A 27,022-nucleotide genomic window follows, 5' to 3' on the forward strand; every position below is an offset into this window, starting at 1 on the left:
ACAGGTCACTGGTCTGCCTTCGTGCGCCTTAGCGATTGCATCTGTTTGCCCTTCTCGCACCTACTGGCTGACAGATCTCCCGCTTCTGTCTCGTGAAAGATATCTTTTTCTGGCTAGCGCTTGGGCTACCATGTCAGGGTGCAAGGTGACTTGCGAAGAAAGATTGGGTAGCAGCGACTGAATGTAGGGTGGCCCCAGGGGGTCCTCCCAGGACACTGCTAGACAACATCGAAGTCAGATACCTTTACAGGAAGATAGTCAAAGAAAGAAAAAGGGAGCAACGGGTCAGGGGGTTTGAAGTGCGGTTTGGGTTTCTCGGCGGCGCTTGTACTAGTACTCTCCAGTAAAGCAAAGGCCTGACACCAATCAGATAGACTCCGTTGGCGCCCCCGGGTACTCCACGTGCTCGGCTACCCTGCGGTAGGAGGCCCTCCAGCGACTGTTTGACTTTGGGTGTCCTGGAGTGGACCAACTAGTCCACGTTATCATCTTGCACTGTAGTGCAAAGTGCTCAGGAGTTTTGTCCGTGAGGTGTCTTACTGTACTTCACGCACCAACGTGGTTGCGTACTACAAGCAGGCTCACGTGCGCGGGCGGCAAGGTCTGGCCGGCGTGAATCTGCCGCCATGAAGTTCGCTTTCGTTTCCTATAGGTACAGCTGTCCTCTATATGCCCACGACAGGCAGATGAGTACGACGTGATGACCTGCGCCTCCGGGGCACTCAGTCTCAAACTGACTGAGGGGCGTAGAAACTTCTCTATTACCATCGACAGTGAATGTCCATCAAATGCCCGTTTCACGAAGAAAATCTGGACCCCCTGCAAAAAGTCTGCGATACCGTGTTGCTGAAGCCCTGTTTCTGTTTGCGGATGAACGCATTTTAGTAAAAGTAGACATGCGGGGGACTGCTCCACGGACAAACGTGATTACTCCCAGTCAGTTTCCTTCATCCACTGCAGAACCTGCTAGAGGTGCGTCAGCGCGCCCGACAAACTTCAGACCGGCAATACACATAATACTCGCGGAATGCGGGAAAACGTCCAGGGGCTGGATACATTCCACCGTATACCTGCGAACCAATCACACCACATCACGAATACGCCTCAGAAGGCGAGAGACATTCTCCACTTGGCTGCGTGCCTTACAAAGTCCGAGATTTCAAGGACAAGGTGAAAATGGGAAAATGGTTCTGTACCACCTTGCTGAATGATTACACGAGTTTGAAGAATCAAGTCTCCCACGGGAGGTGGTCTACTGCACCTTAACTCCGGCTTAACCGCATACTGGCCGGCAAGCAAGCAGGTGCGCGTCTGCTGCTTTTGTGCGTACCTGTGCACTTCGGCTGAACGGACAACTACGCTCTTACCTTGGAGCCTCTCTCGGGCATCCTTTTTCTCCTGCCCGTTTGTAAAACGCAAGAAGACGGGCAGCGCTGCTGGTGTTGAAGCTGCACGGTACCAAGCCACTGTGATTCTCGTCGGCGACTACAAGAATGAGTAGAGACGCGCTTTCTGCCCTTGACAGTGTTCTCAGACGCTCTTACCCGAGATACGTCAAGGGGACAATGTCACGCAGCATCGAAGGAGGGTAACGAGAGACATACACGATCCTCGGAATAGCAGTACGGCGCAGCCAGCGTCTCAGAGCCTGTACGGAGTCCACAGCAAGAGGCCGTCAGAAGCATCTGCTCAGGAACAATACTTTCAATGTGTGTCTGGATGCATTGCCTGTTTCACTCGAAATGCTGAACGGCAGGTGTCTTTTTATTTGTGTCCAGCCTCTTATCTTCTGTCGATGAAAAACTGCCCTTCCCATGGCGGCATTGGCTGCAATCCTGTCCAGGATACCTCTGGGCTGGGAATCGGCCCTCTGCAGACGGACTCCGGCTACAGATGCACACGGACGCTCGAGGAACAGAAACGTGAGAGTTTGACTCGCCTTGTCACATCCCAGCCGAGGCGGCTGGAGAATCAAGATGTCTGGAGATTCGAGGCCAGGAAACGACACCGGCAAGCCAAAAGGGAGCGCACTAGTACTTTCAGCGCTGATACTTCTATGACCGCCGAAATTGCCGGAATCTCCTCTCTGGCTGTTGCCATCATTTCTGTTGGTTCTCTCGCCTGAGCTGGTGCGAGGCAGAATCTCTCCACGGGATCTCTGTTCTCCTGTAGTCCCGGCTTCTGCATGCAAACTCTCTCCAGAGGAAAAGTCTTCACGAGCATCTTCACCTGCAACAAGCACAATGGTTGAAAGAAATGCGGCGGCCCAGAACGTGGATCCTGAGAAAGGGTAAACCACGCCCTGTATTTGCATGCAGAGTGGGAAACAATTTTGTACAGGATGACCTCTGACAACCGAGCACAGGGGAAGGAATGTTGCTGGTCCCGGAATCCCGACGGCTTGCTGAAAGACACACTTCCAAAGTATCCTTCTCACAAGACACTTACCGTCAAACGCTACATCATTCGTCTCCTGCTCGTACAGCCGCAGAGCGTCGTAAGCAAGAGAATTGAGCTGTTTCTGTCGTCTCCGCCTCTCCTTCACTGGATCGAACAAGCAACGAGCCAACGGGCTCTCAAGGGCACCGCCCATAGCATCCTGAAAGGATTACGCATCAATCCCCACAACAGTCAAAGAAACCTAGCATGCTGCTTCTCTAATAAAACGAACGCCACCCTGGAGTTACATGTTTTTTTCTGTCGTCCACTCATCGACGAGGTCAGGGAGCGGCGAACCACAATCGGGCTTCATTTGCGAAAGCTTCTGTAGCCTGTCTCGATTGTCCTTCGCGGCCCCCAAACGGTTGAGAAGCATGAAGTGCCTCTGTTGCGTTCAATAAGAGAGTCCTCCCCTGAAGATTTGCAACTCTTGCAGAAAAGTCTCCAAACTGTAGGTGACACGGAGCGACTAGCTTTCTGCTAAGGCAACCAGCGCTGGTCGTAATGTTCGCCCGGCTTTCTGGTAGACCGCCGACGGACGGGCTAGACATGCGAAAGCGACAACACGAAGAGTGGAGAAAAATCGAAGAGTAACATTGCCAGTGCGCAGGAAAGAGCCTAACAGCTTCTACACCTTGGATCGTGCTGTTAGTTCAGACGAGCATGAGGATACGGAGAGAGCGCACACTGTCAACACTGTGCCGGTTGTACGCGCGAGGAGGACAAAGTCTTCCCCCGAATGAAGCCAGAAGTTGCGACGTTACTACTTTTGCCAGTTAACTCCATCCATGCTACAAAGTACGTTCCCCCTCAGGTGGACTGTGTTCTGGAGTGCCTTTGAAGATCATGAAGACGACAAAAGAAGCGGGCCCTCACATGGCTTGAAACTCCCTTGTCCAGTGATGGGATGTCCCACCGCCCCGGGGAGACATACTGAGAGAGAACAGCGAGCGTGGACCTACGAGCAAGAGAAGTACACTGCACCACACACATGTGATGCGAATGTGGAGGCTGTCAGTCATATCCATGCAATATTCCAACTACCTTGATGACTTGGGCTGCTGACGACAGCCTAACGGTCGGTAACCGACCCTCAAACTGTAAACCACCGTGACCGGTTTGTTATAAACGCTGATGTCTACTGCGCGCGTGGAAGTGCTCGTCCCAGTCAGATGACCGTGAAAACATGGAGCAACGCATCAAAGATCGGAAGGCCTTGCTGTTGGAAGATTGAAAAAGCCATGGGCTGTAAGGTAAGAATTACTAGGAGACTGATTAAGATGTGCAAAGTTTGTGGCTAGGAGAACGACCAGGTAACACAGCAGATTGTGGGCCGCCTTCTCATAATCAGGCGTCGAGTGACACATCCCCGTATCCGAACACGCAGAGCTTACGCGCATACAACAACGGCATCGTGCCCTGAGAGGCCGGGGACCTTATCTGGCTTCAGCAATATGGCTCGCAGATCTTCAGAACACTGCTGTAGAGCTCCAAGGAACAAACTTTAGTAGTTACCAAGTATACGCGCTACCACGCAGTTGTCCAGAGACAACTGAGCAGCCCTATTGATGAAAACCCTCTCTCTCACCGGGATGAGAAGTCTGCGAGAAAAGCCGATCCGTTCTCGACGCTATTGAGAAAAAAGTTCTCTTCGACCTCGGATAGATTCTCTAGTCGTGAGTCAAATGCAAAAACCTGAGGCGGAGGACACAAGAAGTGGAGACACGTCGAGTGCTCTAACGCGTTCATTCCTAGATCATTTTCTACACTCCACGTAAGAAGCAGAAAGACTAGGGTTGGGCAAGCACGTGAGAAGTCTGAAACGGAGAAAACAGTTCAGGCTGTTGTTGGCTGGATGATTCCCTCGTTCTACTCGTCGCCCTCTCTGTGCGGACTAGAGAAGCAGAAAGACTGGTTCTATGTGAACGGACCCCATGGCAGTTTGGATTCCCGTGCCTTCATAGTGACAGGATACAGCGACAGTACATTAGAGTGAAAGAGCCTGGCGCACCAAACCAAGACTCACCCTCCGTGCACGATCTGCAAGGAGAACTGAGAAGACACCTGAGCCGGCAAAGAACTCCCAGACCACTTGGCCAGGCTGAACTTTTCCTAAGTCCAAGACCTTGTCGCACACAATCTTCAACAAAAAAGCATTTGTGAGAAACGACGTGCGCGCTGCGGCCAACACCATACACCGTAGCAAGCAAAAAACGCATACAAAGAGGACCTGTACGTGTTCAGAACCAGCACATGAGAAGGTCCGTAGTTCTGATCTGTCGCCAGCTGAAAGGCTATTCCCCAGGTAGGCATACTGCGAAGACTAACGCGGATGATGAACACACCTTAACTGATTCACAGCAGACCTCAAATGACTTGCGAACTCTGAAAGAGCTTTATCACGTCTGCAAGCGGGAAGGGGTGTTATAGCTTTCATACGGCGCAGGTGCTAAGGACGTAAAAAATCCGGCAAACGTTTTCACCACTTCTTACACAGCACTTGTCGGTGCTTCTGTCGAAGAGTCTGTTGGCCCGCAACGCAACAGTGACAATGCTCGACGATCTAACGCCACCGCATTCCTCTCCGGAAAGAGAACCTACCTGTAATTCGTACTATGACTTTCCTGCTGGCATCGAGCGACTGAAGCACGTGGTCTACCCCATACAAGACGACTTCTGACTGAGATGAAGCTTCCTTTCCAGGCCTGAGAGAAGACCAATCTCATAAATTTCCGACAAAATACACAATGAAGAGAGAAAGGAGAGAAACGGCCAACGGCCGCACTTAACGCCCAGGCTCTGATGTCAGTTTAGCTCTGCACTTCCACGTCACTTCCTGATGGACTTCAGGCACATGGTATGTAAGTCCTCTCCGGCTCTGTTGCTAGAGCAGACAACTTGGGCCAAGACAGATCGGCACGAGGGGTGCTAGGGGCTCTTTTCCGAGCTCAGTCATGGAACTCCTTCTATTTTCATGCCACAGAGGTGTTGGTTGTCTTCTGATAATTCTCACGGGCCCCGAGTCCTTGAGGGAGGAGAGAAGGGAGCCGGGGGACCGCTCCTTCCTAAGCCGCGTTGTGATATATTAATGTGGTTATACCAATCTGTTTATGGTGTCTTGAATAGCTACTCACAGCAGGTAGAAAGGAGTCACCATATCTGCTCCTCGTACCGCACTAAGAACACACGGGCAATAAAGGGTCAGGAATCATACTAGCAACGTTGAAGCTGCCTATATGAATCTCACCAGATAACGGGATTGGCTACAACACCAGCCAAGTCAGACGAGCAGCTTGTCGCGAGAGCATGGGCGACTTCAGAAAGAGCAGGAGGCAAGGATTCTGTATGCTGGCAGATAAAATTTACAAGGACCTTCTCTTTCCCCTCGCTGTCCACTGAAAACCAAAGAGGATGTCTGTGAGAATGTTGCCATGAGTGAGGCGACCGTCTACCTCAATCTCCGAACTGACTGGCGCCGCGGAGCATGGCCTCCCTGTCTCATTGTTCTCAAAGCATATACATTCATCAGCAGTATAAGAAAGTCCCTTGTACAACACCGACACCACGGCACAGCGCTGAGCTGTCAATTTTCACTGATAGACGGGAGGAAAAGCAAGATAAACTCCGAACATCGCAGGATCATATTCGCAGTCCTGAGGAGGTCCAATGGCATTCACAGCTGTTTGATGCTGCCTTGCGGGGAGTCTCAGATCCGCCAAGGAGAGGTCTGCGACGTGGCGTCAGATGTCCCTCGTTGACTAAATGTGTCCTCTCCAAAGTTCATCAGGACAAGCCAAGGCAGATGACAGAGAAGTTGTTAATCAATAAGGTGAGCAGGCGTCCGCGCCGAAGGCAAGACAGGAGTGAGGTAAGAACGGCACCGGGAAGGACACGAGAAAGATAGTCGGCTGATGAGGTCGGGGCTGTCAGGACTCTCACCCATCGCCCAGCTGCCTAGCTTCGGTGTCATGGCCCGCGCCTCAACCTGTCGAGAGTTACATTGCACTCTTTCCCTCAGTCCAATCATGACAGGAGATTCCTCATGAAAAAGCAATGGACCTTCATGCCCCCCGAGTGACACGTCGCCGAATGTGATGATAGTACAGCTACGAAAAGACAACACACAGCAAAGCGATGTCGTTCACTTTCTGTCGAGTGGACTCAGTTAGTGTACTGTACCTGCTGACCGGAGCGAGAGATTCTTGAGAAGGCCTTGGCCTGTGAGTGGATTGAAGATAGTGAGCTGCCCGTCTTTCAGTGCTGGGAGAAGGTGCGCGCGGGCAGCTTTGTACACTCGGCGGACTGCAGACAAAAGACAAAGTATGCTGTAGACTGCGATAGACTGGAGGTCATAGATCGGAGCTCATGAGCATCTTTACTGCAAACAAAGAGAGTCAATGCCGGACTGCTAGCCTCATATTCTGCCTTGTGTCCTTAAATTTCCGCTGGCAGGCACCTATCAGCATGCATACATCTAGACAGATACCCACCGTACACAAACAGTAGGCGGTCAAAAGAAACAACCTCTGCACAGCCCCACGTCCAGGAGAGTATAACCCTTGTTTGCATTCTCCAGCGTTTACGGTTGTGTTTTCTGACTGTTGCAGAGACGCATAGGCGGGAAAACCTAGAAAGCTACAAGTCGATACTGCGACTAGTGAAACCAGCACCAAATCTCTCTATCCACTGTGACTGGGAATGCGATCTTCTGTTGAAGAGACGAGACAGGACGGTTTGTACTACTCCGGTTCTCTCGCATTAGCGACACTTCAGAGCAAGTAGTGACGACACACTATGAGTTTTTCGACCGCGGCTCGTAAGGACTGCGGAGAAAGCACTGACTTCTTGTTTGACTGCGTGTAGGCAGACCTACAAAAGAGCTCTGGAAAGACGTAGGCAGCGTGCAGGGCAAGCTGTTGATGCCCGACACAGGAGATGAGTATTCGTGTGCAGGGTCGCACACGGGTATCATAATTCCAGCTACTCGTAGTGACCCCTTACTCCATGTCACGCGCGCGCCAAAGGCGAGCATACAGAGCGGCTCACTTGCTGCTTACCGTACCCAACTCGTGTTACCTGCTGTACGTACAATGGCACACCTCCGCCAACGCACGAAGCTTTCATTTACATATAACTACAAGCGTACCCACACCGTATGGAAACACACAGTGCAAGAGGTATCGCCCCTTTGTCCATCTCTGTGTTCTTGCCTCAGTAGTAGAACATACTCGCCAGAGAGAGCTTGGGACACTGGGGAATGTCGATAACTTCTGGCGAGCTGAAGTGAAAATGACCTAACCGGGGCCCATTTCTAAGCTGAAGGATGAAATCTGAGCGATTCCGATACCTGGAAGAAACAGAATGACAGGTGAAAAGCACTTTGCTTTCCTCGCTGCTCCATAGTACCGAGACGACGTTTCTTCTCATTTCACGTCCGGCAGGAATGTATACAGGAAGAGAAGACGGGTCATCGTTCAGAATAGCCACAGGCGTCGCCAGAGCAAACTCTTTGAGATGGCACACCAGTCCAGCGAGGGAAGAAGTCACAGGGTTGTTAAGAGTGAAGAGAGGTTTGAGTGGCTCGAGCTCACACAAGTATCGAAGATGGAGGCCTGTCTTTCTGTAACGTGTCCCCCATCAGCAGGCGCATAGCAAAACAAGTGCTCGAGGCTAGGAATCTGAGAGAGCAATTCTTAAACTAGGACGTCGAAGAAAACAAGGTGCTGAAGAAAACAAAGAAGGGCCAATGTATATCGGGTGGCATGAACAGTTTGGAACGGCAGCCCTGACGGCAGGAGAGATGGAAAAGGTTCTTTCCTTGGTCGCGGCGTTGTACAGCTCTTATCCCGGTGACTATCTAGTCGCGAGAGGGGGGGTCAACTGAAAAAGACGAAAGACGGAAAGAAGAGGCTCACGTTCTTCTAACTATCACGCCGAAGGGGGTCAAAGGAAAGCATTACTTGAAGAGATGAATGCATGCATGCGACACCAGACCATGGAGAAGAAAGGACAAGATCCGCATGATGGACTTCTCGTATGTACCTCAGAGTAAAGTGTGTTGATGCAGAATATCAGGCTCACATCAGTTCGTCAGGATGCTGACACGGAATCATCGGCTCAAGGACTCGAAGATAGTTCGGTAGATGCTCCTTCACTGAAGTCCTTAATAGGTTTTCTTTCTCTTCAACTTGACCATCATACTTCATATGTAGGAGTGAACAGCCCCCGCAGTTCCTATCAAAATGTCGACATATGGGAGTACGCTCTGACTCCGCTGTAAAAACGACGAAGAACAAGCAACTCTCTCGGGAAGAGGAAATCCTTCTTTCCTCTTACCGTTGCTTGTAAAGAGCGGTAGGTCCGACCAGGTCTTTGCTCGGACGGGAAAGCAAAAGTCTATTTAAAGGAGAAGCACAAGAGAGAGATCTCCTCTGTTCCCGCCTAAAAAATTCTTCCTTTCGGCAACCTCATCAGACGCATAATACATGAGTATAACCTGCTTCTCAGCAAAGCGATATAACCCGTGTGACTAAGAGCGATAACTGTTCTCTCCAAGAATATGCGACAGCTAATACTCAAGACTTGAATGGGATGACAACGGCTTCAGAACCACTATTCAACTACGCAGGAGATTCGAAAACGCGTTTGTAACTCTCGGCGTACATGCGTGGCCTCAGATGAATCCTTTGGAGAAGATGGAGGCTCTCACTGTACACCTCACTCACGACACAATACGATATAGAGTAGACAGATTCGCTACGTTCTGCGTTGCTTTTCTATCTAGCGCAGTTGTAAGGATACTGCGCCAAACAGCTAACGAATGTCTGTAACGTAGTCCACGTACACGGCTGACGTCAGAATCACCTAACACATGACAGAAAAGTGACTTCAGAAAAACATGCCTGTTCTCTGTCTGAAAAAGGAATGGTTTCTTCCGATCCCCTCCCCTTCATCCCCCACAACCGTCTACTATCGGAGCCCCGCAAGGAAAGTCTAAGAAAATCTCTGTGAATGTCGTTTCCACAAACCCCAAATACTTACATGGACACGTCGTCCCTAATGAGGCTATTTCAAGCTTTCTACCATCCTCACGGCGCTTAATCTGATCGATTCGCAACGTCACCTTCTCTCCTGGAAGAGCACGGAAAAAGGAGAACGAAAGAACCTGTCTCCATTCTCTCACTAGGAGCCGCACCAGACCGCGTCCCTCCCAGTCTAGTCCTGCAACCTGAGAACCCCAGACATACAGTCAGGCCTTGACCTTTGAAGAAGAAAACTCTGTTGGAGCTAACAACTTGAGCTTAGGCCTTCATCTCTCGTAAAGCTTGTCTCCAGGAAGACAGCAGCTCCCACAGCATTCCTGCTTATTGTAACCAAGACAGTCATCTTCTTCTTGTTCGTAGCTAATGTGTGTCGATCTCAGTTGGAGTAGGCGAAAAGGATGCGGCAGGACTCTCCGATGAGGAGTTTGCCCAGTAACAGACTACGTGAGAAGTCAAGGCCGAGGGCTTATCACTCGGACTGCATTCAGTGCATCCGCGGAGGTTGTCATTTTCCCCTGCAGCATGTGTGTCCATAGAGGAAGAATCTCGGGTTGAGCTTGACTGAATGGAGTACTGGAAGGCTTTCACATGACCATTCTGACAAAAGGGCTACAGGAGGCGCTCCGTGAAAGTATCGACGTATTTGTATGGACGCGGGTCTGCATACAGCGATTTCACTTGAGTGGCAGACAGCCACTTATGCAGGGATACTGCACACATAGACATAAACACTGTTACGCGGAGCACGTGCATCCACAAACACACGCAAATATGACTACATATGTATGTACACAGCTGTTTCAGATCTCTCTTAACTTATCTTACCTTGAGACCATTCAATACATCACCTTTCTGAACTCTGTTAACCACATTGAGGAGCCTTCGCTTATTTACGCTGCATCGAGGAGTGAGTGACGGTGAGGAGCTTTCCACTTCCGTAGGCGTGTCTCGTGTACAGACACTTGCCCATTCACCTGCTGCGTGGGATGGCGTGGTGTCATCGTTAACGGGAAAGCGAGTCTGTCCCTTCTGTCCTTGGGGGTCTTCACCTAACACTGATGCTGCATTTGTCTGCAGTCCTCTAGTAAAGAACGACAAGCCTGTGATGCTGGGAGTTGAATGGAAAGAAGAGGAAGCAGGGGAAGGGCTAGAGTGCAGCGCTTGTGTGGCGAAAGACGACTTAGAGTGAGAAGCAAGAGACAGGCGACGCGAAGGGGGTGGAGGACAACCCCAATGAATGACAGCCGCCAGAACTGGTCCAGGATAAGAAGTAGATGAATAAGAAGACGAAGACGAGTACCGACGAGAAAGAGACGGGATACTATCAAGGAGCCTGGATGGGAGACGAAAATCATGTCTCTGGCATGGCGCAAGATCAGACAAAGGAGAGATATCCCGACTAAAACCGAGGGCAAGCGCCACTCGAGTGGAAACACGTGAAAATGAGGACCGCAGGCAATGAGAGAAGACATAGGACCCCGCTAAAGAAAATCGAGAAGTTGGCAGATGAGGAGGCCTCACGACGCCGACGCCTAGGACAGGTTGGAAGTGAATATGCCGGAGCTTTCCAGACACTTTCCATGATGCAGACCCTGGAGACAAGGCAGAAAAATATCGACGTGTTCCTCCTTTCTGCTGATGGCTTGCAAGACGGCGATCTTCCTGGCACCCGATCCCGTCTTTTCGAGGGATCTTGTCTACAGAGGGGCGAAGATGGTTTCTGAACGGAGCGTCCCTCCCAGAAAACGTAGATCGCCTCCACTTCATTGTCCAGTCAGAAGCAACGGATTTCTCTCATTGAATAACATTTCGTCGGGGAGAGATGCAGAAAAAATTCTTGGGGTCAGTGCGGTGTTGGTCTCTGTTTGTGAGCGGACGTCAGAGACGTCTTCCACACACATGGGCCATCCAGTGTGACTGAACAGCCTCCAGGCTTCACTTCGGTAGATGCATGGAAAAGAGAAGACTGGCACGGGAATGCTGCTTCAGAAACCCGGAGGAGAATGGCGGTAGAACAGCGAGCCAAGTACAGCAAAAGGGACGAGAACAGCGGAAGGCACTATTATATTGTGTGTGTAGAGTGTCCAGCCAGACTTACCGACTAAGAAAATACAGCAGATGACCGTACGGAAAGAGTACCACTTCGCATGTGTTGAAAGAGTGTGTCCAGTCCCAGAGAACCTTACAATGAGACAACATCGTCAGCCCTGCCGTGCTAGCAGATCCGCAGGCTGGGCTGGGCGGAACCGTTTCTGTTGCTCGACAAAGCAACTTGGGACGTCTCTACTTTTGAGAAGAAAAAAAGGGAAAGAACGTTGCGTCATGAAAGACACGGATGAAGGGGCGAGAAGAAGCAGCGGGAGGGTTCAAGATTTTCAAGAGCTGCCACGTTCACACTCTCTAACAGCGTTTCTTGAGACACCAAGGAAAGTAAGCAGTGTCAGAAACTCCACATGAGAGGTTCTTTCGCGATTCTGAAGTTACTGCTGGACCCCCCGAGTACTTGCCGAGCTCAGATGAACAATAGTCATTTGCATCGACGCTTATCCCATGGCAGTTGTTCGTGTTGCAGTCATGGCAGTTACTGGTATGTATATGACCCGCCCGATGTAGTGGTGGCGGCAAATAGTGTTTGTCCTCAAAAAAGCTAACGGAGGATGCTCCTGCCTGTTACCAAGAGGGAACTCAGGTAATGCTTCGATGTTACAGAATCGGTGTTGAGCTCACAGGTGCATGCGGCGATGCAAGACTGTCCAACTCACTGTGCGAGAACAGTTTCGTCCCCTTACCTGTAGCCTGCGGATTCAGATGCACGAAAGGACGCGTTGCATCCCTGTCGTACTTCATACAGAAAAAACAAAACGATCAACCTTGAGGCGGGGGCGGCATCGCTGGAACAATACACGAGAGTTAAGCTAGCTGTGTGGTGACGACTCTTCGGTAGAATGCGGATATAGGCCGGCTCACGCCCACATGCGAGTAACGGTTACTGAAGGAGAAACTGTGTCTTGTTGCATGGAGTCTCACAGACGACTTCGGCGAGAGCGCACCACCGGTGCCTGCGCGCACGTCCACTGTCCCTGGTGAAACCTCCACATCTCCTACGTCAATGTTCCACGGTGCCCAGAGTGACAGTCACAGGCACGTCACGTACGTTCACACCTACGCAGCTTCGGGGCTCCGCCATGCGGTCCGCCAGCCTTTACGTTGACGTGCGTGTGGACGGTTGCCTAAAGTCAGGGGACATTCCGAGAATGCCAGTGCTTTTTTTTACCCAATCAGGAGCTTTTTCGCGTCCATTTGTAATTGTACATCCCTGCTGCTTCCTCCGTAGGGCTCGGCTGGCGGGAAAACACATGCTGCCTCTGCTATCTGCATTCCGGGACACCTACTCAAACGCGTCCCCGTTTACTGCCCATCGTGAACACAAAGAGGTCGGTGACGTTGCTGGTCTCAACGAGGCGGCAGTGAGCACGCCACGTAGAGTCAGTCTACGAAATCAAGACGTTTCAAGATTCACAGCATCACTGTTCTGCCGCCGCCCTTGCTCTTCGCGGGGCGAATCGCGGGAGGTTTCCGTGTCTTTCAACATGGTTTTTGGTTTCTGAGCGAAACCCAGAGACTTTGAAAGGAGGCACTCTGTGCTGGACTGGAGCTTACGCAAACAAACAACACTCGAAGAGCGCGGAAAGAGTTAAGGTAAGCTATCGTCGAGTGAAATTTCAAAGAAATTGGTGCACAAGCCCCTGAGCGGTCCACAGGGGCTGGCTAAAGAACCTGAGAAAATCAGTGGCAGATCGGCTCACTCGGCTCTTCAGCATTTCGCTGAACAAGCACTTTCACGCCGGCTCACTACTCCCGGCTAGGTGATCCCATCAGCGACAGTACGTGACCGGTGACCGGGTACCCCCCAGCCCTCCTCAGCTGTACGACAGTGCGAGACAGAGTCCTGCTAAGCAATCTGAGAACGCCCTTGAGCCATCTGCACTTGCCCGCTCGCAGATGGCCGAGTACCGGCAGAGGCGCACGCTGGCAAAAGAGCGGGGAGTCCCCGAGATCGGGAGATGATATCTCATTCAGTCTCAGGTTACGTATAAGGAGTGCCACACGTTCCCATTTTGACTTTGCCTTTCTTTCGGGACCGGAGAAAGTTTACCTTCCGGGATACGTTGGTACCTCCTTGAATATGCCGTGAGATGAATTTTTTCTGCCCGGGCTTGCACTAGTCTGGTCTGCCGCGCACAGCAGGGTAGTGCGGGCGTCATCGCTCCAATTCTCTCAGTGAAACGCTCAGGTTGAGGGTTTCTGACCCTACCGCTCACTAGCCGCGCGTCGTGTAGACTGGACAAAAAGCAGCCGCTGTGGCATGGACCCACTTTGTAGAGAAAAACAGACCGGCAGCAACTCCGTTGTCATTGAAACCTCCGCTGATACAGAATTGGCTGGCGGTTCTAAGCTATGCTGCTAGTTCCAGGAACCAAGCTTGTCCGCCCGGCAACAGGTCGCACCTATCGGTTGCCCTTACAGAAGCACGGTAACAGGGGTGTGGGGCTTCTTTTCAGAGGGAGCCTCTAGGTTGTTGGCGATTGTCCCCTAGTTGCCATGGACAAGTCCGGACTTCGTAGGTTCATCGACTGGCAGTGCGAGAGCAATCGTGACCATTACTTCGCGAGGCCCGCAAACCCGGCGGGAGGGGGCGGCTCTCATGGTCTGATGTTCGGTGACGTTCCTTTGGTCGGTTCCAAATGCATTCAGCTCGCTCAGACGAGCCGCGCAAATAGATATGGCTCAACATAGAGACCAGCGAAGTATCATGCACTGTACGTACCCGATGGGTCTAAAAAGTGCCAGGGTAACCTGCTCAGTTGCGAAGCCTCCTCATCACCTCTCTGTCCTTCTCATGTTGCTATCTCCCGGACCCTGCACTCTAGGCATTTTGGCTTTCTTAAAAACGACAAAGGGAGGTGGACATGGCTCCTCAATACGCTCCAATGACGCGTATCATAGCGGACTGCTACGGTGACGTGCCTGGCTTGTTCGTGCCTCTGTCCAGTGGGCCGTGCCTGAGGGCGGACTCCCAGTGACTTAGCCGGTAAGTAGTATTCTAGGCTCCCCCATAGTCACACACCATAGAAAATGTTACCTGCATCTTTAACCAAACAGTACCTCCGAAGGCCCCTCCTTCGTTACCCCTCACCTGAACACACAGCAGCTCCCGGTTGTCGTGTCTCGCGCGACGGCGGGGAGCCAGTGTTTCGTAGTCCGATGACGCCCTGGAAGCTGTTAGCTTTGGCCGAAGTTGTAGGTCTGGGGTAGTGTTGCTCTAAACCCCTTCGCTCGAGCGCGCAGGCAGTTTTGCAAAATCAGACAGGGCCACTTCTAATCTTCCTTCGGTTATTGATTTCCTTATTCATGCTCCAGGCTAATGTCCCATCTTTAAGGCTTGCTCTCCGTGTCGGCTGTATGTTGCTGCCGCCAACAACTGCAGCCCCCCTGAATCTGTCTGGTCTGCCTTTTTGCTAGCTTTGATATTCTGTTTTTCTTTGGGGCGTTCACGGTTCAACTCTCTTGAAGCCTTTTGCAAGTAGACGAAACCTGCTAAGGAAACAGACACATCCCCGTGATCTGTGCGTGGCTGAGGGGTCCCTACCACAGCTACTGGTAACCCGGACTGGTGTTAGAACGGCGCTGCACAAGACCGTTAGTGACGGACTGTGTTCTTTTCTTTTTGAATCTTCGAGCGTGACCGGTATTGCATTCTCGTTTTCTTCGTTTGAATTCAGTTTTTTTGTTCTTCCGTGCTGTCTTAATTTCGCTTCGTGCTGGTGTCTTACGTTCAGGAAAGAGAATCTTCTCCGATGTTGCCCGCCCCCCCCCATGCAGAGCGGCGCGGGTAGATTGATTTCCGTATCAATGGCCTTGGCTGAGAGCTGATCAAACTGGTTTTTCCCCGATGCCCCTTTTTTTAATCTGTTATGCGCTTCTATTAAGTGTCTCTTCACGGTGATCGGATGTCGCTGGTTTTCGGCAACAGGCCCGCCTCAAGATGTCACCTCTTTTTCATTTCCTGTCAAGTCAATTTGGGATGTAAACTATCGCTTACCAGAGGAAGAGACAGGCTGGAGAAACGCTCGTTTTTGCAGAATGTTCTTTGAAACGTAAAGTCCCACGCCTTTTCTCGTCCAGTTCTCCTTGCACATTGTCGTCCCTTTTTTTTTTCTTTGGGTCCTTTGAGCCCGATGAGATTCTCATTTCCACCGTCACGGACGACACTCAGCACTACGGCAGTAAGGAGGAAGAGAACATTGAAGCGGCAACAACTCCTGTTTTTCTGGGATTGGAAACCGTGGCTATTGGGTGTTAAGCCGACGTAGGTTGGGAGACATTCTCTCTTTGCTTAGCGATAAGCGAGATCACACGAACTGACCGACCGCTTGACGTGCTAGTTTCCGCGTTTTCCTCACAGTGTTTTCAAGACGACTCTCCTAGCGAACGGTGCCATAAAACGGATGGATTTTGCTTTGGTTCTGTGCGTTTTCCGGGCATTGCGTGTTTTGCGGCAGAGAGGAGCAACCCTGATCGCCGCCATTCGTTCATCAGGGGGTGGATTTGAAAACAGTTCATTCTGTATGACAGTCAGTTTACACATGCAAGTGGGCCATTTCAGTGAAATTTATCTTCTTCCCTGGTTGGTTGAGCTGTCTATTTAGTGACTATAGGAGATCAGCTTTGAAGTAAGAATTCCTTAGTCATTAGCAGCTGCTCATGGTTGGCTGCATCATAGTGTAATCGGACGTACGATTTTATCTGTGTCTCGAGATGGTCGTGCACTGTCTAGGACTAGGGGGCTTGCGAAACGATGTGGTGACGCTTTTTGTTCTCCAGTGGCTCTTGAGTCTTTCAAGACTTTCGAGACAAGTAGCCAAGACCCCGGCGTCGTTCTCTTGAGGAAGACACAGCTGGTCGATTGCATACTGAGGTTCGATCGAAGGCGTTGAGATACCGACAGAAGCTAAGTACATATACACGTGGTTTGTGGCTTCAGGAGGTCTACAGTGTAGGTTCTTGCACTCTACAACGCGGGAACGTACTCAATACCAGGAGATTGCTTGGATCTTCTCTTCAGGTAGCATGGCGTGGTATTTTCTCACTTCCCTGTATACTCTCCCACCTTGGAAAGAGCTTTTCTTGTCGTTCATTTTTCTGTCAAAGTGATCAGTCTCATGGTGTTTCCATGTCCCTGTGTTCAGTTGAGCTAGCCAAACGGGAGAGTTCGTGCTGCGAAGGTGAGAGAGAGGAGGACCCGTGGTGAAGTTCCGACAATTGATGAGGCTTCGCCCCGTCTAAGCACTTCAATTTCCCGGGTGTTTGGCAGGACACGCTTGCTCTTACTTTTCCTCGCTTCGGCTGTTGGGAGGTCTCCCGTCCATAAAGTCTTCTACAAGGCTGGCTTCATTTTTGTAGAGGGGAAGCAGAGATTCATTCGAGAGCCGCTTTCAAATCTATAGGAGCCTAATGTCCGCCTATGTTATCACCGTACAAAGCATAGGATATCATCATGAGTAATCAGGACGGCTTCGATTCTTCATTGAGAGAGCCGAGTGCGTGTAATGTGGGTAGTGGGTCAGATGGCTGTTCTACCTCTGAGAAGAGGAAGAACGAGGTTCGACCGTTGTCACCCTCTTCTTTTTCTTTTCTAAGTCCTCAGTGCTTCCCGACATCCGCTGAGTTAGGATCCATCGCAGATTCTTGCGAACAACTTCTTAAACCCTTTTATCATGGTGAACAGAGCGCGGAAGGTTCTTCTTCTTCCTCACCACCACCACCACGAGAGAACCGGACGCCAGAGGCAAATGGCAGATTGAAAGGGGAATCGAAAGCAATCTCTTGTAGTAGTAGTAGTGCATCTTCACCAGAAGGGCGATCGCACAATGAGCTAATGAGACGTCATCAGGGGATGTCTCCTCATGTTGGGACAGAACAGTTGTCTTCCGCCGCCGTCGCCGGTCACTCGGTGCCTGACAGTAAACAAGGACGTAGTTCATCACTCGCTTACAGGGAATCGGATTTTCCACAGTGTGTCTCTTCAAGAAACGTCACCTGCGAAGACCAAGAATGCACAGATTATGCAGGGTCTCTACCGCACGACCTAAAGGGACAACAACCTGGCCATCCAGATCCTGCACGGGTCAAAGGAAGCCAACGTACATCTTCAGGTTCACCTCCTCAGCGTCAGAAGCTATCAGTGACATCACCACGGCTGGACTGTCTCCCTGTTTTGATGACACCTCAAAAGGAGGCGGTTTTTTCGACTTCTCCAACGCCTCCTTTCACCAGTTCTGATCATGAAGAAGGATATGAATACCCTAGATCTCTGAAACCTTCAGATAATCAGCGCCTTCCTCTAGAGAATTTTCACAGCTCAAGTCATTGGCGCGACCGATCACCGAGCAACTGTGAAAATCCACCTCGAGAAAAATCTCATGGCTCTCTTCACTCGTCTCTGCCTCCTTCCGTCTATGGCACTGCAATGACGCCTGACGTCAAGCTGACCGTGGGAGCTTGCCATGCTTCTTCCCCTCCCTCTGTTTCACTTGCTCCATCACTGGTGGACGGCGAAGAAGAGGGGAGCCGTTCTCCTCGGGTGCCACAGCACCAGCCTCAGCAGGCATCTGAAAGCGTAGCAGAAGAAATGCAAGAGGAGGGCACCTACACATCATCTTCTCAGGACTATGGGGATGGTGGAGGAACGGATGGTGGAGTTCAGGAAGAAAAGAACTCCTTTTCTGTCGATACAATGGCGTCAACGTCCTCATCCGTAAAGGAACCCGGGAGAGGAGATGAAGAGTACAAAGGAGGAAATCACTCGCGTTCTCTTTCCCCTTCTTATTACCAGGCCCAACTAGATCGGTGCCCAAAGGTCGTCGGGGTTCGTTTCGACAAGACGCAGTGTCGATGGCTAGCTGGCATCAGTGTCAACGGCAAAACTATGAATAAATATTTTCCTGTCTACAAATATGGGTTCGATGGTGCGAGGCGTATGGCAGTCAATCATCGTCTTGCATGTCTAAGAAACCAAGGCAAGTCGGCTCTAGCAGCCTCTGTTGCAGCGGCAGCAGCTCAGTTGGAACGCGATGGTGGAGATGACGGGGTTGGAGAAGAGAGGCTGGATAATGGAGAAGATATGCTTTCAAAAGGGCAAGGCGATGAAGAGCTTCACCGATCTGAACATCAGGCAGAGAGATCTCGTCCTCTCCTACCTGGTGGGGCGACGGGTGCTTCTCAGACATCGGGACGGCCCGTGTCTAAAGAAGGGGTAGAGGGAGGCGTTGGTCTGTCAGGCAAGCAGACTGAAGGTTCCAGTAGCGCGTGGTCTGGTAGAACAAGAGGCGTGTGGAGAAGGCGAACTCTAGAAGATGATAGTTTTGAAGCGTTTTTTTCCTATGAGGGAGGAGGTGCAGAGAGAGAAGAGGAAGAATCGAAGGAGGCGGACGGGGAGTATCGCGCTCATTACCAGGGGCCTGGTTATAGATCACGGAATCGTAGCAAACCGTGCTCGACCGGAGGTTTGTATGGTCGAGGCAAGACTACAAGAGACAGAGATGGGACGGCGGATCCTGTCGGAGGCCAAAGTCACGAGGACAGGGATGCAGACAGTAGGGATGAGTCTCAAGAGCAGGACAATGTGAAGAAACAGACTTTCGAAGCTACGGAGATTAGAAGGACCACGCACAACACTGCTGAAGGGGGAGACACGGAACAGCAGCACGGAGAAGGCGGGGATAGAGAACAAGGTACTGAAGGTGGAGAGAAAGAGGCTTTGATAGGGGCAGACGATTGTTCGCCTTCGTTCACAGGTCCCGACCCGTGGGGGTGCAATCGAAGAGGTTCAAAGTTTCGTAATGGCAGGGCTTCAGTAATTCAGCGTGGAGGAAGAGGCGGTCCGATAAAGTCTTTTGCGTCGCGGCATGCAGGGCAAGCTCCTTTAGAGAACGAGTCAGATTTCGCTGACGGAGAAGGTGAGGGAGAAATGTCTAAAATTACGGACAAAGGGGTGGATAAAGTGAAAGAAAAGGACGGAGAGAGAGAATCACTTGAGGCAGATGAAAGAGAGGTTGAAGAAGGACGGTTGTCTCCTTTGTCAGCCGGAAGCTCTGCGTCACCTCCCAAGAGTGGAAGCTGGAGCAGTCGACCTGATACCAGGTCACGCCCGAGAGGAGACGGATCAGCAGAAGGGGGAGGGAGAGTCAAGGGAGGTAGAGGGGTGGGAGAAGGATACAGTGACAGAGACGGGGAGGATGGCAGCCGCAGTGCAAAGAAAAGATGCATAGGTAGCCAAAGGACGCCAAGCATCAGCGGGGGAGAAGAGGAAGACGGGGATATGATGAGGAAAGAGGAAGAAAATGGAGGTGAAGAACGAAAAGGTACTCTCGATCTAGAAGGAAATTCTATACAAGAGAAAGCTGCCCTTGCCGAGAATCTCCGGCCGTGGCCTGAAGGTATGTCAGAGTTTCTTCTTCCCTAGCGTCTCGATTCTTTTCAGAGAAACGTTACACCCACAACGAAAGAGCGGTACACGACACTAGGATAGCGAGTATCAGACATATACCTGTTTTGGACAAGATCTTCAGCTTTCTCTTCCCATTCTTACAGATACGGATATATATATATATATATATCAACTCGTTTGACTCCGTGTTCTGTGCAAAGGCCTTAGCAGGGACCAGGGCCTATGTCTTTTTGTTCGGGGGGCGCGGTGGGGGGGTGTCTTTCGTCAGCTGAGGGGCGGTCAGGCGGCCTTTGTAGTCGGACTTGAATGGCAGAACGAGAGAAAGCATAGAGAGGGAGCCTGCGGGATACTGTCTTCTTTGCAAACCAAGCTCCCTAGTGAGCTACCGGTGCTCTTCTCTCGGCTGTACTGTACTCCGACTTTTTCCAAGGAGACTACACTGTCGTTGTGGGATTGTTTTTTGCTCACGCCTTTACTGTGTCTGCTCTCGATGAACGACGGTGGTGTATTACGGTTCAGTTATTTCATACCAGTATCCACACACGACAGGTGGGACTGTGAATGAGGAGGTTCTACGAGGCAAAAGAGTAGTTTGTGGGTGAGTGGTTGGTCGTGAACACATCGGTTTTTGTCCAGCGTTTCTCTCAGTCAAATTCTTATCGGCGTATCTCTTCCGGGTGTCGCAAGCAGTCCTTTACCTGATAAGTTATACCGCGGTAGGAGGAGAATCAGGTTTAATGGCTACTACAATGCTTGCCGTCATCGTGTGTTTTGCGATGTAGGTCTATGGTGGTCTCGAGCTGACAGTCGGTGGGTCGTTGTATGTCCGGGAGATGCGGGTGATTCTTCAGAAGGGCGCAAATATTTCATCGCGAACAGTGCTGGAGGTGTTGGAGAAGCGTACCGTCTTGCGTGTGCTTTCTTGGATGAAGCGATGAGAAAAGTCGGAAACAATGGGTTGTCAGACGGATCTCTTCTTCCGTCAGAACGTGACAAGGGAGTGTCGTCGCTGTCGCCACGTTCTTCTTCCACTTCAGCCAGCGGCCCGAGCAGTACCCGACATGGAATGTGTACTCGAGGAAGCGGGAGAGAAAGAGGACGTAGCGACGAAGGCGTTTCGGCTTCTCAGAGGCATGACGAGGGGGAAACAGATGCAGAAGATGAAGATAGCGGAGAACATGTAGCAGAGGGCGCGGATGTCTTGAACCGTGATCGAGAGAGTACGGGATCGGATACCGTTGGGAATCTTCAACTGCATGCGAAGGGAAGAGGTCATACGAACGCTAGTGATCGAGGTGAGAGTAAGGGCGGACAAGAAGGAGAAGGGAAGAAGCGGCAGAGTCCCGTTGGAGATGGACGACAGGGGATCTGTGCTGAGCAAGAAAAATATGGGTCATCTGTATTATGGCGTGTTAAAGAAGATACTGCAGCAACAGAGGGAATCAAGAAGAAAGAGAGATTTCGAGAAAAGGAAGAGGACGACAATGAGAGGGGTTCTTCCCACACCGACGAAGGGATCAAACTTTCTTCTCTTGTCCTTGAAGGAAAGGCGCTGCACCACAAGTCGACAGATGTGAGTGAAAGAAAATATGCTTCAGACGAAGACGGACATGAACAGTCGTCTGTGGGCAAGGAATGTGAACATTCTTCTGCCGAATCACCGGCGCATCGACAAGAGTCTTTTGATGTTTCGGATTCAGCAGACTTTCAGACAAGTTCTTCAGGAGCGAACAAGATTTGTACCCGTGGTATGTCTTCTGCTTCGTTGAATGATCGGTCTTGCTCTAGATCGGGTCATCACTTAAGACACCAGTCTACTTCAGCGCTTGCATCGAGTGTCTCCACAGCTCTTGCTAGGCGTCGATGGGGTTCATCTGCTGCGATTGTAGCAAGCGGAGCAGATGCTTGGGCAAGACAGGCGTTAAAGTTACCTCTGTATCCTGGTATGCAGTACGATGCAATTTCAAAATGCTTTCGAGTCAAGCTCCGGAATCACAGGAGAGCCTTTTCTGTTGTGCGTCGTGGTGTGAGAGAGGCTCACATATTAGCAGTGGAAGCTCTGATGAGCGAGGGACTGCTAGATAAGAAAAACGAAGACGATTTCAGATCGTTTTATCGTGAGAAGGAATCATTTGCATTACCTGATGCTGCCGAAGGGGGAGGTAAATTGGGGGATAGATCTCTTCTCCCCTCAGGGGACGGGGGGATGCCTGGCTCGGCTGGGATGAACCATACCGGTGGGTTTACTACAAGGAGGAGTTTTTCTCATCATTCTCGGGGATACCGTGACAGTCTAGGTGACCACTTCGAGGAGGAAGGACATAAAGCGTCATCGTCTCGAGGGGGATGTGGAGGACGTACTCTAGAGGAACGTTACCACGGGGGTGGTAGAGGACGAGAAGAGAGTGTTTTGTCACCTCCCACGTCTTTTTCTCCTCATCCCCCTCGCAAAGGGTCAGGTGGTGCTACGGTAGGAAGCACTGGGGGCCTGGGTTCGACCTCGTGTCATGGTATGGCCACTCGTGGTAGTGGACAAGGGGCAGGAGGGGGTGTATATACACAGTCACGTGGGGGAGCAGGAGGCTATCAGGGAACAGGTCATCCTTCTTCAGGAGGAAGTTCGCGTGGGAGCTACTGGGGTAGTGGGGTTTCTTTTCATCAAGAAGGCAGGACAGGAGACACTGGAGCCAGGCATGCGGCTCAGGCGAGTAACCATAATAATACTGTTGGTCGGCATAGTAATAGTAGAGGCGACAAGTGGAGAACGTCGTCTGCGGGGACAAGCGGAGGAGGATCCTTCGTCGGAGCGGCGCCTGGGTTTGATGAAGAGGGAGACAACAAGGGGGATGATGATGCGTTTTTACCACTTGGAGGTCTAGGGCTTACAAAAAATGCCATAGTGATATGTCTGACGGACATGCGCGATAACTGTCTACCTATGTGTTTCGCGAGCTTCAATGAAAGGGCAGAAAGGCGACGTATGATTCAACGGCATATTGCTCACATACAAGATGCTACGAGACGGGAAACAGTTCTACCTTATCTTCATCTGTTTGAATGTCTTCTCCTCCTCAACCGGCTCCCTCACGAAGTTGAATACAGTACGCAAAGGATTCTTTTCAGTGCGCTGGACATGCATGCGAGAGCAGCCATCCATACATACTTCCCTGGGTATTTCACCGGCAGTGCGGGTGCCTTAGGAGTCTTGTGGGGCGAGGACGACAGTTGTCGTGAACCAGTAGATCCAAGCAGTCTTGAAGCCGAGCTTGTGATGGATGACGATGATTACATGCGCCGTTAAAGACACTGCTTTCCTTTCGTGTCGTAATATGGTATCGCATTTCAACCAATGGCTCCGGAGAGCGAGTCAACATACTTCGACAAACTTATGTTCTTTCGCATGCGGTTATATGTTTGCCTGTGAGTATATATATATATATCTACACGGTTGTGTGTATACATAGGTGCTCTCAACAAACAGCATGTGATGTAGGATGCCGCCTCCTGGCGGAGGCCACGTTGGCTCCTTCCACGTTCAGATAGTATGGCCTTAGTGCCTGTTTACCAGGCATATCCGACCGATGAAGGGTGGTAGTACCTGGTCCAATCGGACTCGAAAGGGGACGGAAACCACTTAGCTTCTTAGGAAAAGCTGATCTGCGTGACAAAACTTTTACACTGAAGGGTATCCTGGGTGGGGGTAGTGTCTTTCTATAGCTTTAGAGCCACATGTGCTCCGGGTTCTCCAGCAGTTCGGAGTGCAGTAGTGCCGCACAGAGGGAAAGTGTGTCCCTTCATTCTTCTGATGTAGCGGATCTCATCGTCGGATAATGGCGCAATGATGGATCAGCGGATTTTTTTTCTGTCTAGAACTGAGTGATCGAGTGTGGAGAGTAGGCAGGGAGAGAAGAAAGTTTCTCGTGGCTGCCTGTTTACCAAGTTTCCTGTTAAGAGTGATTCAGTACAATATCCTTATAATGCATGTGGAATCAAGTGTGCATACACGTCCAAAGTGTGTACCAACAAATACGGAAACAGGTATGTGCTTTTTTTTCTTGGCTATGGAGATCTTGACTACCCGGCTAGTACAGAGGAGACGCCACCCAATATGAATTTCTCTTTTTTGTCAAGCTGAGGGAATCGGAGTGTCTTGAAGTGAGATGATCCAGTCAAAGCAACACGCTGTTTCGTCCGTACTTTCTTTTCCGGGGCCTTGTCATCGTGGATTAACCGTCGAGCTCGGGATCCAAAGACAGGGGACAGGGATCTAAAGTGGTAGAACCTTCTTTTTAGAAAAGTCCCATCTCCTGGTTTGCTAGGCAGTCGCATATACGCAGCTATTTTGAAGCGGAACAGGACTCCCCAGAAGCGAGGAGTTCTGTCCACGCAGTCCGCTGAAGCTGCTGGGGACGTGTCATGGTTCCTATGGGGGACCGAAATAAGTAATGTCAAACACTCCGTTCTTGCATCTACCCTTGTAGGGTTCTAATGCTGGTGTCTTTCAGAGGAACCAGTGGGGGGATTCTCATCGTTGACTGTTTTCACTGCCGCTGTCTAGCTATAGAATGTGACGGTCTCATTGCCACAGAGGCAACTCCGAGGGTTTCAAGTAGTGCTGACGCCGGGGTCACGAATACTGATGGCTCTCTGAGTTACACGTGTTTTTTATGGGTAGGAAAAAATCCGCGACGAATGTGTGTGCATTTTTCTTATGGATAGGCGAAGTACGAGTTTTTCTCGGAGGTGTTGATGGTAGTGCGCGTAGATCCATATCTTCACGTCCGACGTTTGGGGATTCTATGATGACACCATTGGACCCGACGGAACTTGGTGTCAGGCGCGCTGAGACTTTTTTTGAAGACTTCTTGCTTTTTTTTCATCAGGAAGAGGCCCAAGAGCGAAATCTTCCTTTGCTCTTGGGGATCGTCATCGCGTGCATTGAGAGATACCACGGGGTCTCGGGTTGCAGCCGTGGTTACATGTCATAGATCGTCGTGCAACGAATCTGGGTTTCCCCGTATGACTGGTGTTTCAGTAGCACTCCGTTTACCGTGGTTGACCATTCTATACTAGCTATAGACTAGTATATGGCCAACCAAATGAGTGTCGTTTTTTGATTCACGATGTGCGCCGAAACGTACACGGTTGTAGACTTCGGTGAATATCTGCCGTGCCCCGTAGGGTTGTAGAGTTCGGAGAATACCTGTCGTGTTCCTTGTTTATACCTGTGGAGGGGACTTGAAGATGGAGAGGTGGTAGTCGCTGCCTCCGTCCATGGGGCAGAAGGATCAATGACGTTCACATTATGAGGATAGCCCGTCATGCCTTTCTATCCAGTGGGGGTCGAGGTGTTACATTCCTCTGCGTCAGGTACAACCACCGACAATGTCTGCGGCTACAACAAGAAGTTTCAGGATTGACAATGAGGAAACCAAGAATCACTACCGCATGTCTACAGTCAACCGGTCCTCTTCCACCTTTCTGCTTTGCAGCTTTATGTTGGCGTAGTTCGAATTCCATGTCGCGAGTGCGTATCGGGTCTGCTGACCGGTGTTTCCTGTCTTGTCTGAGTTGACATGAAAGACGACCACATGCGGTGGTTCGATTGTGGACTTTTCTTCTATCGTGCTGAGAAAGTCTACAGCATGTTTTTCCATAGAAGAGGAAGAGAGAAAAGAGAAAGGCTGGGGTCGTGACATTGCCATGAACACAATACCGGCGTCACGAGGCGTGTGTGCTGCAGCCCACACTCCACACCTCAACCTGACCGAAGAAAGAAGAAAGTATAGACAGCGAAGAATAGCGAGATCGGGTGTGTGTCTTTCACTAGATACTTACATTGCTTCGTGACACTCATCTCTTCGGAGTACCGTCCGGCCGTGCGGAATGGTGATCGAGCAGGTAGGTGGCATTTGGAGCGTAGAGCCGTTGTCGCGCCAGGGATTTTCTTCCACCTTTCCGCTTTGCAGCTTTCCATTGCCATAGTTCTAATTCCATATCATGAGTGCGACTGGGGAAGCTGGACTAACGAGAAGGAACGGCACACTGCGGAAGAGTGAGGACGGCAGTAGAGTATCGAAGGCTATATCGCACGACTATCGGCTTTGCCAATACCTTCTGGTACAAACGGCTAACGTGGAATGTCGGGACTACGCGAGAAACTTTCATTCTAGGAGCCTGTTAAAGAAGGAGGGACCACGTAGTGTTGTATTTGACTAGGACCGGTGTAGACCATGGTCACTGTACGGCACGGCACACCTCTGCCCGCCGCAGAAGGCCTTACCCCGGCAACACTTCATCCCACTGGAATAAACCAACAGCGTGACAGGGGCCCGTCGCCACGGCGCAAAGCTTGCAGCATAGAACAGCAAGGTACACCGCCAGGCGGACCGTTGTGGCTAGCCGCCGATACAGTTCGGTGCTGCTCCGGGCCGGGACTTCCGCATCCCTGCTGGGTCCGGAGATGCATTATACCCTGCGAAGTCGGATCGATAAAAGCAGGACTCGCCCTCAGTTTTTGTCGGCCATACAATGCAGAGTCTGCGTAGGAGTCGGGGACAGCAGCACGGAAGGCACTCAGGCGACAGCCAGCCGCAGCAACAAAGGATGGTAACAGCAACAGTAGGCGGAGTTGGAGCAAGGGGATAGAAAAGGAGTGCGACATATCTGTTTTGGCTTCTCCTGGAAGAATAGCCCCAGTGTTCAGCATCCATCCGGTTTCAACGCGAAGGGCGTCAGAACAGACCACCATGAAGTCACCGCGGACAAGCGTGTCAAAAACTCTGTGGCACCGTCCCCGTGGAGAGCACCCAGTCCCGTCCTCAGGGAGCGAGACAAAACTCTTCTGGTGTGGGGTCTCGATGAGATCGTCCCTGAGGAAGAAGCTTTGCGTAACCAACCCTGCTATCCTGCTACAGGCGCTCACAATGCGACCGCTGTGAGCCCCACCTCCGTGTGGCGAGGCGTGTGATGCATCCCTCGTCTTCACTGAAACTGCCGACAGCAGAATCAGGCAAGTGGTAATCATGGG

General features: G+C 51.1%; 2 protein-coding genes across 2 annotated transcripts; one reads left to right on the forward strand and one right to left on the reverse strand.

Moving 5' to 3' along the window:
* Positions 1–740: 740 nt before the first annotated feature.
* On the reverse strand, positions 741–12,286 carry CSUI_000713 (family rna methyltransferase). The gene is made up of 14 exons (XM_068060944.1): positions 10,308–12,286; positions 9,481–9,667; positions 8,521–8,713; positions 7,668–7,786; positions 6,619–6,741; positions 5,687–5,834; positions 5,041–5,144; positions 4,466–4,617; positions 4,028–4,134; positions 3,316–3,397; positions 2,449–2,599; positions 1,883–2,229; positions 1,545–1,648; positions 741–1,070 (listed from the first exon to the last, which is right to left on the reverse strand). The coding sequence occupies exons 1-14, from the start codon at positions 11,247–11,249 to the stop codon at positions 938–940; spliced, it is 2,892 nt and encodes a 963-aa protein (XP_067927069.1). The 5' UTR covers positions 11,250–12,286; the 3' UTR covers positions 741–937.
* Positions 12,287–15,196: 2,910 nt separating this feature from the next.
* Positions 15,197–25,629, forward strand: CSUI_000714 (ap2 domain transcription factor ap2xii-5). Its single transcript, XM_068060945.1, has 3 exons — positions 15,197–15,852; positions 16,733–19,981; positions 20,775–25,629. The coding sequence occupies exons 2-3, from the start codon at positions 17,041–17,043 to the stop codon at positions 23,291–23,293; spliced, it is 5,460 nt and encodes a 1,819-aa protein (XP_067927070.1). The 5' UTR covers positions 15,197–15,852; positions 16,733–17,040; the 3' UTR covers positions 23,294–25,629.
* Positions 25,630–27,022: the final 1,393 nt, after the last annotated feature.

This window comes from Cystoisospora suis (genome assembly GCF_002600585.1).
Source record: "Cystoisospora suis strain Wien I chromosome Unknown contig_283, whole genome shotgun sequence".
NCBI lineage: Eukaryota > Apicomplexa > Conoidasida > Eucoccidiorida > Sarcocystidae > Cystoisospora > Cystoisospora suis.